At 41.6% G+C, this 14,323-nt stretch overlaps 1 protein-coding gene across 1 annotated transcript; it reads left to right on the top strand.

The window, feature by feature from the left end:
- Positions 1 to 3,432: 3,432 nt before the first annotated feature.
- On the top strand, positions 3,433 to 13,844 carry LOC308365232 (cellular tumor antigen p53-like). Its single transcript, XM_080838606.1, has 11 exons — positions 3,433 to 3,567; positions 4,893 to 5,054; positions 5,370 to 5,430; positions 5,702 to 5,896; positions 7,991 to 8,177; positions 9,929 to 10,041; positions 10,534 to 10,643; positions 11,206 to 11,333; positions 11,479 to 11,585; positions 11,947 to 12,050; positions 12,758 to 13,844. Exons 2-11 carry the CDS (start codon positions 4,963 to 4,965, stop codon positions 12,846 to 12,848), a joined length of 1,188 nt encoding a protein of 395 aa, XP_080694732.1. The 5' UTR covers positions 3,433 to 3,567; positions 4,893 to 4,962; the 3' UTR covers positions 12,849 to 13,844.
- Positions 13,845 to 14,323: the final 479 nt, after the last annotated feature.

The following is a 14,323-nucleotide window of genomic DNA, read 5'->3' as shown; positions in this document are numbered from 1 at the left end:
CTGGTTGGGATGACAAAATGTTCATGTTGTTTGTTGCCCATTGATACAGAAAGACAGAAAAAAAAGACTAGGACGAAGGGGAAGGATAATGCTATGAGGAGACGGAAAGGACAGAACTTAAAAAATGTGTAGGAATTCATAGTTTTGGAAAAGTGTTCCCTTGTATGTAGTGTGCATTTTTTTTTAAATTACTTTTAGATTTTAGTGAAAAAATAGGTTGCGTGTGAATGTGTGTGTGTGTTTTTGTGAGTTTAAAAGAGAAAACTGAAGAAAATGTCTATGTCTGTAAAACACAGCTTAGTGGGGGAAAATTACTGATAATTGCCTGTTGTTGTTCACTGTTTTTCATCTTCATCAATTTCCACATCCAGTGCAGAGGGCCCAAAGCAGCCACGCCCACAGCTCTCTCTACTCCAGGGGGACACAAGAAGGCCCTTCAAGGACATCTGGTCCGACACCAATACATGACTAGAATATTCACAAAGTAAGGACGCAGTGTACTGTTTTGCCTGCGACACTTCAGCCTCCCCCCTTTGGTGATTCACTACTTACCTCTGATGTAGGCTTTAAGAATGAAAAAAGCCATGTACAGTGATAGTGGGTTTGCAGCCTATGCTAAGTCAGAAGGACACACTATATAACAGAATATCAAAAGGCCAGTCCGCAGAACCCTCTGTCTTGAGTACCTTTAATGCAGGGTTCATTATACAAGTGAAATAAAACAGAGAGTATTAAAACAGTTGGTGAGGTGCTCCTTGTCACAGCAACGCACAATATAGCAGAGAGAGACCACAGAGGCACAGAAGATAGTATTATATAAGTTATATAAGGGGTAACTTGGTTAGATTGTAGTGGTATGTACTGAAGCCATTGGAGCTATATATATATTGTATTATACAAGTGGCTTACACATTTGAGTTGAATTTTGAAAGGAGCATTTTTGTAGAGGAAATTATTTATTTTTGTAAAACTATGGAAATGGAAATGTCATGTTGGTTATTATTAAATTATAAAAATGATTGAAATGATAAAACGTACAACATGTGTGGTGTTTTGTAATTTCATTTCTATCTAGCACCTCATACATTTTTGCATCCATAATGATATTTTACTCTATAGAATATATATACACCTAGAATGATAGTCATAGCATAACATGTGCTGGCTAACTTTGTTATCAGCTAATAATTTATACTTATGTTTTATATATATGCAACCCACACCCCTGATTTATTGGTGATGATGCATGAATTGATTTATTATACACTAAAATAAAGTGGCTTTACTTGTATTAGTTTTACTTGTATTACATGATTTAAACGGATATTCCTTTGTGCTGTATTGCCCTTCAGTGCCACCTCAAGATTTCCACTGGCCCCATCTGCCTCCCAAAATCATTTCTGCAGGAGCCACTGGGTGCCGTGCTGTGTAGTTAGTAAACCTCACTCCCTGACACTTTCAGAGACGTGCTAGTAACAGATTCTACCACCCATGAATTTTAGCCCTCTTGCTAGAAGGCCTGCCTCCCATGCCCAAGGTTGCAAATATAACAGTTCCCATGTCCGCTTCAAGCATTAAAGCTTTGCCTATGAAAACATTACCAAGAGTGACAGCCACACTAACACACACACACACAAACACACACAGGGCATGTGCCTGCCAATCACAAAGGTGACCTAACATGTCAGGTGACAGGAATTCTCTCCCCGTCATGGCATCTGACTTTGTGACGCACTCACAACACACCAACTCTATTAACGAATCACAAGTGCCGGGAACTCGTGGGCCTTATCAACACTTTATCAACAACTCCTAATTGAGATGTAAATCAACACTATGCATGTGTTTCTTAGCCATCTGATCTCTGTTTGCATTGCAATGAGGGGTTTAATGAGATTGGAGCACATTATTCGAGAAGCCAAAGCGAACAGTATTGTTCATATATTTTGGGCATTTTTCCATTCCCAAACCAACCTGGTTTGTCCGTGAACATGATGACATTGACATTCTGCCTTATAAATTGATTTAGAAGTAAATGCCTTGGAATGAAAGCAAGACCTGCCGGTACACACCAGGGGATAATATTTGCATTCATTACAAAATCCCAATGATCATATCTGACACAAGGTATCTTTAATTGGTGTCCTTATAATGATTTGGTTATTCTAGGGTATTAGGAAGACATTTAAATGGGATAGCATTCTGCAACAAGTTTCCCCCACTGATAATTAGAATGTTGAAGGACAACCACTCTGAAATGGTTAATAGCATGTAAGCAGGTAAGATGAATTTCTGCATAGAAAAGAGGTTAGGCTCAGTGATGCATGTATCTCCTTCTACAACCTTGAGGACTTGTTTTCCTTGAAGGGGTGTAACCAGTTGAGAAAGCAGGGGATGATGGCATAATAACTTACAAAACTAGGATTGCCAGTTCATTGTAGTTTAGCTTGCCACTCTGTTGACATGTAACTATTACCCAGATGACAGCTGGCAAGAGTGGTTTAAGACCAGATGCAGCCCTGAGTCATATATTTCAACACACAACTACGTGGCCTGGAAGACATTAGAGGAGCATTGCAACTTAAGTCAGAACACAAATATGGATTCTCTTTATTGAAACAGAATCAGAAAAGATTTACAACAGACCATCTCTAATTTGTCTGAATTGTTTATAATGAAGGTCTATGACTACAGCCTGTTTGTATACCATAGGTGCTAAATATTAGATCAGTCTCATTGAATCATTGTCATTTAGGCCATCATTACCAAATCATTTTACATGTATAAGCAAAGAGCATGCATTTCAATTGAGTGATATGAGCATATCGAACATTCAAGTTGCAGTAGGCATACAATTTGAGTGTAGTGAATAGTGTGCACTTTATGAATATGTATAAACAACTTCTACTATCACAAATTACCAAGTCAAGGCCAATGTCTAGACCCATCACATGACTCATGGGGGCCACAAACTGTTACCACTTCTCTAAGTTACAACCTAGGCCACAAAACTAATCAGAAAAAAATGCCACCCTCTTCCGTCAGGGACCCAGTGGTGGGACGACCAGATGGTCCTGTGTGTATTCTCTTTAATCCCCACCAGAATGCAGCATGAGGACCCGACAAAACCGGCAAGCAGTCAGTCAACCAGAACATTGGGGGCATACGCTTAAATGTTGCCTGTCATTAATTTCTCTTAGATGTCCCTCTACATTTCTTGAACTTTCATTAAACTACTACTGATATCATGCTATCTAATGTGTTTAATGTTACACTGTTTTTTGCTAGTTGATTTTTCCTGGTGTGTCATTTAAAAACATACACATCGACAGTCCCTACCCTCTGGTTGTCTGGGCTATAAATCTGGCGACAAGGCCACGCCCACTAACACCGAAGTTTTTGGGAAATCCCCGTTCTCAGCGTGGTGCGGCGTTGGAGCTTTTCTAGTGGGACAATAACACTGCGCAAAAACAGACCACAAGCAACATTGCAAGTGTTTGGAGCTAGGAGCGTGCATGCAAACTCTCAGCGTGGAGTAAAGTGTCTTGCAGAAAAACAGGAGGCAAGGTAATGTATTGGATCAATTTGGTCAAAAATCGAACCATTTTAAATTAGCTTACCTGTGAGCAAGTCATTCAAACTGTTAACAGCGAGAGCATAGCAAATCAGTTAGCAAAGCCAGCTTTATTTCTCATCAGGGGGAAGCTGACTAGATAGTGGTTGTTTTGTGTACAACAAAGAGTTGCAGAGTATTGATTGCAAGTCGTTAAACAATAACACAATTATTAACGATTTTTTCCCCCTAGGGACCAAAACGCTTCTAGTGCGATAGAAGCCCGAATTGCTTGAACTTGAGAGACATTACGCATAACGTTACCTTGTTTTGGGAGGTAATGCTAACTAATTAGCTTACGTTAGCGAGCTAATTTGTTTCTCAGGGTAGCTAGTTTTTAGTGAGCGAGGCAGCAAGTCAAAGCATTTCCTGAGACAAACATTAATGAAGTACATTTATTTGGCAGACAAATTAATCACATTGTTAGTTCGTTTATTCTTAAGGTAACCAAACATGTGTTGTATGTTGAAAATATTTTGTTATTTGCTAAGCAAGTAACGTAAGCTAACGTTAGCCTTTATCTGTGTTGTTTGGTTGTTCAGAGGGGGAACAAAACAAACCCTTTACCGGTTTTTGTGAAATTGCCATAGTAAATTGATGTTTTAAAGCTGCGACTGAGTTTGAACCAACCTCGAAAGAATTAGTAACTTTTGATCTTAAATATGACTGACGTCTCTTAGCTATGTCATAGTTAGCAAACGTATCAAAAACGTTGTGGCCAGTAGGGCCTAGCTAACGTAAAGTTACTTTGCTCAATCGAACACTATTTAGGTTTAAGTTATGCTTATTTGTGACTCCAAAAAGAGACTGATGAAAGAGTCTAACGTCAGATAGTTAACGTTATTCTATGTGTGCCATTGGTCATATAGTAAACTTCGCTGACTTCATTCAAGAACACATGTTCAGGCAGTGTTGCACGACATTCCACAGGCCGTGAATCGTTTCACAGGATCTACATCAGGTGTCCCTTTATACAAACTTAATGGACTCCCGCCAACCACTCTGTAAAGAGTATTTATCGTCTCACATCAGTCTAAGTGTGCTCTTATTATATTAGAGGCAAAAATGTGTTTGGGTAAAATGTCAAACTTCAAGCACAAGCTAGCTCGTAGTTTGACTATTGCTCGTAGCTTGACTCTTTTTTTCGCCCTTGTACGTCGCCTTGGACCAAAGCGTCTGCTAAATGTAAATGTTTGGGCCATAATGGTTGGGCATGTGATTTTATGCAGTGTCTGTCTTGTTGCCTCACCATACTAACCCTTCTGTTTGTTTTTCGTAGTCTCCTCTGCCCCCCCGTGGTCATCCGTGCTAGCAAAGCCTTGTGTCTGTGGGGAGAAAGAGGAGGTAGAATGAATCAAGACGAGATGGCCGAGTTGCCCATGAGCCAAGGGACTTTTGATGAGATCTGGGCATCAAACTTTGTGAACAACCTGGACAAAACGTAAGGCCCATTTTGACGTAGATTTTTATAAGGGGGGCCTGAGAGTCTAGCAAGTATTGTGATCCTGGTTAAGGTTGCTTTGCACTTCCATCGAAGATGTGTCGAGGTAGAATGGAAACAAAGGGTAGGAATAATAACTCGCAAGTTATCAGGGATCCGAGTGATTATGATACAACATACACAACAATTCCTAAAATCTGATGTTAAAATTAGCCTACTGAAAATCTACAGACATGGGGACAATGTTTTTAAAATTGCATTTTTTTTATCAGCTCTTGTTGCATGACACTTTTGTGGGGGTTTTGTGTTTTACAGCATCCTCGATGATCTCCCTCCTGCCTTTGCCAATCCATCCATCCATACCTTGATAGATCTGGTGAGCTGCCATTTTTGACATAAAGCCTGAGTTTTAGATACGCCTTGACTTTGTTAACAACACACTGTTACACAACACTACTTTGATGCTCAGTTATAGTGTGCACATTACACTGGCATGTTTATTCGGTCAATCTATTCCATCAGAAAATCGCCCCTTTGGATAACGCACCAATAGATCACAGCAATCTGACATGATTAAGAGGTACTTGAAGGCTTGAATATTGGATTACCGTGTTATTAACTCTCCTGTCCTTGTCCTCCCACTTCAGGGCCCAACTGTAGAGAGCTTTGTGGGGCTGGAGCTCCCGCTGGACGGGTCTGCCCCCACCCCCTCCAGCTCCCCAGGGATGGACTGTCTGCCCCCTACTGCCACCACCGTGCCCTCCCACACGGACTACCCCGGCGAGCTGGGTTTCTGTGTCCGCTTCACCCAGTTCAGCACCGCCAAGTCTGCCACCTCAACAGTAAGACACACATTTTTTCTTGTTATATATATATATATATATTTAATCATGGTTTGCTTTTGTTCTTCATCATTCTGAGCTGTGTACACATGTTTAGTCTTTACACCTGTTGTCATTTGAAGCTGTAGCTAAGTAATCTGGGAAGCTTTTTTTGCACCTAACTTTCTTTAATTAGTTTTCAGTCTAAAAAATATATATTGGCCCTTGGTCTGTCCAGTTATTAGAAGAAGCATTATTCATATTTCAGAGCACTGGATTTTACATTTGACATCAGTGGAAGGCATTGTGGGTAGGATTTTGAAAAAGGGCAAAGGTGGCAGATGATAAAGTATATGGCAACAAAAGTCTAGAACTGAAAATCTCTTTTCAGACAACGGGCATTGTTGGGTGTGTATGCATAGCCTACTTCTATATGTTCATGAATAGAGGTTTTGCTAGTCATGTCATACGTGACTGCTTCAGCTTTCATTCTGAAGTTTCCTCAGTTTTGTGTATCAAAATATGAATGTATGTTTCCACATGGATTTAATAGAAAATTAACTTTCAAAAAAACGGTTATAGGCTAGCCTGCAAAAGACACACAAATAATTGTTTTATCAGTCATCAAAATTTAAAGGTAGAGGTTGGGCTAGACTTTTTTAGACTGAAAACTAATTAACGAAAGTTAGGTGCAAAAAAAGCTTCCCAGATTACTTGGTTAGAAGTTGATAAAGCATATTTTTTTTAAATGTAGAAACAAAAGGAAACAACACAGCATGTTCCATCAGACCAATATTCTTTTGTGGCAGTGTTGTGAAATTAGTGTCTAAACATATCTCTCAAATTTATGGCTAGTACATTCTATTGTAGTATCAGTCTCCTTGATTACCGATGAATTAATACCGCCTCTAAATCAAAAACTGTCAGCTCGCTTTAGAAACCATACTCCACTAAACATATGGCCAAACATGGATGACAGTACTCCGTTACTAATAAAGGAACAGGTTAAGTTTCACTTATTGCTCTCCTGTTATATGTTTTCATTTGTTTGTTTAACAAAACACCTTTGTTGGTGAAGAGCTGTTTTTAACTTTTTCTTACAGAACAGTTGTTTATTATACAGTATTTAAGTTGAAATTCCATACACACTGTTTTAGAACCTTTTTTCGAAAAAGGTTCCCCTACATCTTACCATGTGCCATCTCCCATTTTGTGAGCCCTATATATGTCTACTAAATCAGTATAGATTTTGCCGCCAAGCCAAATTTAAAGGTAATGAATGAATTAACGAACAATTTAATCAGCAGCGATAAAAGATCAGCATTTACCTGCTAGCAATCGCAATAGGCAAAAATGGCACCCTTGTGTTCAGATTCTCCATATTGAACCATCTTCTTTAAGTAGCATAGCTGCGTTGTCTAGCCTATTGTCCTCAGCCCAGTTAAGGCTAAGGCGTAAGCGAGTGTCCAGGGACCACTCAGAAAAGAAGTGGGTGGATGACTTCTCAGTAACGCAGTGAATGAATGGCATTTTTGGAAGTGGTGGTGGAGTTGAGGGGGGGTTGTCTGACGCGTCACTGTGGTCTACCTCTTGCCCATGTCGCTGGTTTGAATCAGCGAATGGAGACTCACCGTTCTGACATGACCGGGCATGTCCCACCCTAAATGCTGACCTCATCTCGGGAGGGAAAGGGTTAAAACCCTAATCTAAGTGTTTGCTGAGGCAGAGGGTGTCACTGTTAGCTTGCAGAATATGTCAACTTTTTCAAGTCCTAATGAGAGTTCTGTACTTGGTTAGTAATGACCTTTGACCTCAGAAATATAGGGTCATATTAAAAGAAGTTTCTCATACCTTTTCCTGCTTATAATGGAAGTTTTCCTTCTCGCTCTCTCTCTCGTCATTCTTTCTCTCTCGCTTTCTCGTCATTCTTTCTCTCGCACTCTTTCTCTCCCTCACCATCTTTCCCTCTTTGCATTTGTCTGTCTTGCCCCTCATCCCACTTGAAGTGGAAGTGAACCTGAAGCGGCAAAGGGTTAACAGTGAACATGGCTGAAGTATTTGTTGACCTCTCTCTCTCTCTCTCTCTCTCTCTCTTTCTGCCTCTCTCTTCTCCAGTTCTCTCAGAAGCTGAATAAGCTCTTCTGCCAGCTGGCTAAGACCTGCCCAGTGGAGGTGCTGGTGGATCACGAGCCTCCGATGGGGGCCATCCTGCGGGCCACTGCCATCTACAAGAAATCTGACCACGTGGCCGACGTGGTGCTGCGCTGCCCCCACCACCAGAACATCGCGGAGAACAACGAAGGTGTGTGTGTGTGTGTGTGTGTGTGTGTGTGTGTGAGTGTGAGTGTGTAAGGTGTAAAAGATATTTGTATTAAGCTAATTGTGCCATTATCGTGTGTGTTAGGGATGCAAGTATACTGTGGGCCCACAGTTCGGTATGTTTTTTGGTCCACCGTAATGGTGGGTTTCGTTATCTTTATTTCAGATTAAAATAAAATCACCCCTAAAACAATGAACGGCAGTATGGCTGACTAGGCCTGGTTTCTGTCGCTACTACAGAGAGCTTCACCTGCTCTGAAAGTCGAACTACCAGTGGAGAGTGCTAGATAGGGTTTCTGTGTGATATTGTTCAATTTCTGTCTGTGGTGTTTCATAGAGCTTTGCTGCTGAAATGTGCGAGGAAGGGGTACATTGGAACATGGTTCTCTTTCTCTCTCCGTCAGGTACCTGAGCCAGTAACCACTCAATAGGGCTGTGAATCTTTGGCTGTCAATACTTCAACTGCTTTCATGAGTCCCTCCACAAAGGAGGTTATGTGTTCAGGGGAAGTTTGTTGCAGGATTACGCTAAACTACTGGCTCGATTTCCATGAAACCTGGTGGAAAGGTGTAGCATGCAGCCAAGGAATGACTGAGCAGATCTGCTTACGCGGGGGCTCCACAAATTTAGTTTCACTTTCGCCAACGTTTCAAGATGCAAAATTTGGCCTTCTAATGCTCCGAGTCTAGTCTCTCCAAGTGTCCCTCCAGTTTCCTTGATTTTGTTTGGTCACAAAATGCTGCAATAGATTGTCGTTTTTTCCCCGAGTGAACTCGCCATTGGAGCGGAGATGATGTGGCTTTTAATTTCCAGCTCCTATTTGCATACAGTGTGTTGATGTGTACAATGGATGTTCTGTGGATATATATAGGCAATGTTTGCGCAATTTGCAGTGCAATAAACAAGATTAGGATATTGAAGGAAAATGACTGTAGTTCACATGTGTGTATTAAACCGTAGGGGGCCCTCTAAATGTTTTGACAAACTATGTACAGTTGCATCCCTAGTTGGTGTGTTTGTCTGAAATGGTTGTGTGTAAACCTATATTTATAAAAAAAGCACACACGAGTGTACAAGTCAATGTGTAATGATTTTACCCATGTCAGCGTGTTGCGGGTTTCATGCAGAATACATCAATTTCTTTCCCACTCGATGTTCTTCACTAATGCGCCGCTATTGTCCGGTGTTACAATATTTTTTTTTATATAAACTCCTCAAAAAAAGTTCGGAAACATTTCTTCAATCGGTTATCCCTCCCCTTAAAAAAATGTGGGCCGCTACCCACACGGTTAGCTGTGTTGCTCATTCCACGAATGCACGATCCTTACAAGTTGTAAAGGTGACTAATCAGGCTTCCCAACGATATACAATACAATACCAATTGGTATTATTAAAGGGGAGGGATAATCGACTGAAGAAATGTTTCCGAACTTTTTTTGAGGAGTTTATTATTTCCAGTCAGTTTGTTGGTCAGAGTTGAATATTGGACCCAGATATTTTTTTTTGTCAGAAGGTATCTGGTTCTCTGGAGACTCCTCACCTGTTTAATCCTGCAGACACTCGAAGTGAGAAACCTCTCCGAGATTATTCCACATCCACTTAACCCCAGTCCTATCAACGTCTGGCACCACACCACCTGAATCAATGATGAATCCCATTTTCCATAGATGGGACCTCCTAGAATATGATAACGTCCCAAAAAGTAAAACAAGTGTGTTTTTGTGTTCTCGGAAGGTGTGGCCTACCGCAGTCACCTAATCCGCATCGAGGGCACTCAGAGGGCACAGTATCTGGAGGACGGCGTCACCAGGCGACAGAGTGTCATGGTACCCTATGAACGCCCCCAGGTACACAAACAAGCCATTTCGTTTGTGCAAATGTGAATTACACAAGTTCATTAAGTTTGTTTCTAGGTGATCCCTTTAGCTCCCACTTTATCACACCTGTTTGAATTCTTGTTTTTTTTTTTTACATTTGTGCTGTATCATAAATTAAAGTAGAATGCTGCATTAGCATGAGTATGATTTAAATGTTATTGAGTTTGGATATGACGATGCGTCTAAGCGAGGTTAATCCATGAGTTAATGTTTAGAGGTCTTCATGTTAGACCTCTTTCTCTTGGCGATGTAATCGAACGTGGAATTACGGTGTATCGAAATGATCCTCTGCATTCCATGGAAGGAAGCTCATTTGGTTACAGTACGGGGCATAATAAGGGATTAGAGCATGCTTTGGAGCGTGTAAATGGTATTTGTTTATCATTTGCGTGTGTGTGTGTGTGTGTGTGTGTGTGTGTGTTTGCACACTCCATGACTGTGTGTTTTTTTTTGTGTCCACAGCTGGGCTCTGAGGCGACCACTATACTGCTTAATTATATGTGCAATAGCAGTTGCATGGGGGGCATGAACCGGCGGCCCATCCTCACCATCCTGACCCTGGAGACCCAGGAGTGAGTCACCCATCCCCTTTATCTGTTTATCTTATCTTGCTCTTCCTTTGAAGCGCTGTAAGGGGCCAAACACACCAGACGCATTTCTAAAAACGCAACCCTAGCAAAACCATTGTTTCTTCTGGTACGGCACGACTTTTATGCAGCACATTTTTCAAGCATTTTTTAGGCACGCTTAAAAGTTGAAATATTCTCAACTTTTTAGCGTTAGGTGCCGAGGCGCACAGCTCATCAGTGTCACACTCGGCCCAGGCAGGTTGCGCACGCAGCCCCGCTCCACAGGTGCACCAGACTGTTTTGCCTCGCGCTTTGCCAGGGTGTTTTTGAAGCGCTGCGGCAAAGGTGTGTTTGTAAAGTATATGTACATCTCCAGCATGAGCTGTATTGTGAAAGTCCTTGCATGGGTACAGCACATCCCACCCATGTCCATGCTCTTCCTCTTTCCTTCCTCCCTCCACGATCGCAATTGTTCTTCGTGTCTGAACCTACAAGTGGTTCCTTAATCATTTGGACACAAAATGGCTCCAACACCCACCTTCCCCTCTGGTTTCCTCCTGTGCAGGGGTCAGGTCCTGGGCCGCCGGTGCTTTGAGGTGCGTGTGTGCGCCTGCCCAGGGCGCGATCGCAAATCGGAGGAGGAAAGCAACGGAAAGAAAAATGGAGAGAAGATTTTGTCGGGAACAAAAAGAAGTAAGAGAAGGAGAGAGAGAGTCGGAGGGGTGGAAGGTTGGGAGCAAAACTGGGGGATGGGTGAAGGTTTTCAAGATGTCTTGTATGTGTCCAGAGGTCTTACCTGATTGACATGGTGTTCTTCCTCCCCTTTGACAACCTGTAGAAGTGCAAACGTCTGAACAGGAGAGGGAGGGGCAGGCCCTGCCCAGAGCTGGCTCCAGCAAGAAGCCCAAGACTGACACCGGTCCTGATGAGATCTTCACTCTTCAAGTAAGACCCATCATAGCCATTCACTTGTACTCACCCTCACCCAAAACAACACTGAGACCTACTTTTAAACTCTAACCTATTCCCACTCACATTGGAAGCTTATTTGTGCTAAATGTGTTTCTTTTTTTGCTGCATTAGGTTTGTGGGAATGGGCACAATACTGTCAGACATTTATATTAAACGGTCAGGTGGAAATACAGGACTTTATTGTCATGGAAGTCTGAGTGGGAATGAATCTATTTCATGTTGTTTTTATCTGACATATGAATGGGTTTTGTATGTGTAAGGGACCTCTTTTGGCTCCAAGAAATCTGCTCTGCCATTCATTGGTTGATTCTTTATGTCTTGTCTGCTGTTACAGATTCGCGGGCGGAAGCGCTTTGAAATGTTGAAGAGCATCAATGACAGTTTGGAGCTCAATGAAATAGTTCCGCAGGCAGACCAGGAGAAGTACAGACAGAGAGGGTAAGGCTCAGGTTAAAACAAATCCTGAAGTGAATTGTGATTTTAAGCAGTCACACTAACAACATCCCTATAGGTTCATTTGATTTACTTACTTACAAATTTGTTCAGAGCCTTAGCCATGTCCATTCTTATTTTTTTCTAATGCTATGAGTAGGACCAGACGCATACAGCCCCCCCTTGATCTCACAGCTCCTAAAGCCTAAAGCCTCTCTCCTGTTGGCCCTGTTCATGCAAAGCCTTGTGGCAAGTTGACTAGTTTAGAATTCAAATTTCAGCTTCTTTTTTTTATAAAGAATATGCCCAAAGTCATTCGAGGCAGGAAGTCTGCATATGCAAAACCTGTGGGTCTCACACAGAAGAGCTTGTATAAACACTCCATTACATGCACATGCATTGGTTCAGTATGCAATGGTGCAATCCACATTTTTGTGAAATTCAGCAAATTGCTCCTGTTCTTAAGCTGTCCCTACTATGTGTGCACTTGAAAAAAACGTTACCTCTTTACACACAAACACACCTGTCTAGACACTTACTTAAAATCTTGAACAAATATCCAACCATTGGAATTTTTTCTCTCATATTAAATATATATATATATCGCTAGCGTTAAAAAAATGAAGTGTTTGGTGGCCTGTCCTGTCGTTTTCTGTCTATGCTCTGAAATGGCTAAACTGATTGAGCTGACAGTCCCTGCCTTCCCTCCACAGTGCACCCAAAGCCAAACAGGGAGACCAAGCGGTCGCCCCAAAAAGCGGGAAGCGGCTGCTCCTCAAGGAAGAGAAGAGCGACTCTGACTGAGAAACCATCCACCAAACACACATGCACATACTCAAACTCTCTCTCTTTCTGTCTCTTTCTCTCCCTCTCTCTGTCTCTCTCTCTCTCTCCCCCCCTCTCTCTCTCGCTCTCTCTTTATCTCCCTCTCTCTGTCTTTCACACACACACACACACACACACACACACACACACAGTCTTCCCTGCCAGCCTTTCACTTGAAAACACCAATGTGACCAAAGGCATTATTCCCACTAGCGGGGCTAAGGCATGATGGCCACTATCGTACATGTTAGGCTTGATGTACAAGTCAAACATGAGGCCATTTCCACATGCACATGTACCCATTCCTAGCGGTGCTGTTGATTTGGTAGGTTTGTGTATTAATAAATGCCAGTAGGAATATCCCCCAACCCCTGAACCCTGTACTTTAGCTCTGGGTACTGTGAAGTGCTGGGTTTCTAATGGAATGCTAATGGTAATGCTAGCTGTAAGCATTGTCCTAGAAAAGAAAATTCCATAGCACTTTTTGTTCAATAGCTAGTTGACCAACTCTTGATGAGTTTCTTTGAGGGGGTATAACATCAGACCAAACATCACACCAAGCATCATGAAGTTGGTTTTAGGTTGTACACTCTAACATTTTTATATATTTGATAATCATAGTTTAGAGGTTTGAGATGGACCTAAATACATTTTTTAATGTCTTTTTTTTTTTGTGTGTGTTTTGTACTGAAAACTGAAAACCGAAAATGTATTTTGCCATATTTTCTCAGGCTTATTTTTGTTAAAAATTGTCTTGTTTCTTTTGCATGTATACCCACATCCACACACACACACACATATTCACATACATTTGAACATCAACCTTTTTTTTCCACTGCCATTGTTTCCAAGCTGCCCTTGTTCATTTGTTTATCAGTTACATAAAAGGTGTTCCTTTATTCAGTTTTGTGTTCAATACAAACAATTAAGAAATAATGGAGATGCCTCCAAACAAATAAACATTCCTAAAAATAATTTTGACCTTGTCCTTTCTTCTTTTCACAAGCCCAATTTATCGTATATACATACTGGTATGCAAGTCTATGTGAGAACATGTAAAACCCTGTGTAGAAAATTCTTGAGTGGAATGGGGCCTCTGATGGTGACCAGAAGCTCTTGGTTCCCAAATATTAAACCTCGTTTTCACCCAGTGAGAAGAGGTCAAAGGTGTACCTTGTTGTTTTTTGATTCTGGTGCTTAAGAAATTACATAGGTGGCTGTTGGGTCTTGAAAGATTCTGCTTTTCTCTGGCAAATTTGTCGGAGGCCCATGCTTGGTTCAAGTAAGCTTGTTCAGAATAACAGACTTGTGGAAGACTGCTTAGTGAAATGTGTTTATACAGCCACTAGCCATGGTCACCTCGACACAGCACGAGCATGCACGAGGCACGTCTGCTGCAAGGCTTCTGGATTTGGGTTTATATTCTTACAACACATTACAAAAAGTACAAACAT

The sequence above is a fragment of the Sprattus sprattus genome (genome assembly GCF_963457725.1).
Source record: "Sprattus sprattus genome assembly, chromosome: 5".
In the NCBI taxonomy this organism is placed as follows: Eukaryota; Metazoa; Chordata; class Actinopteri; order Clupeiformes; family Clupeidae; genus Sprattus; species Sprattus sprattus.
This window is presented reverse-complemented; position numbering and strand designations above follow the sequence as displayed.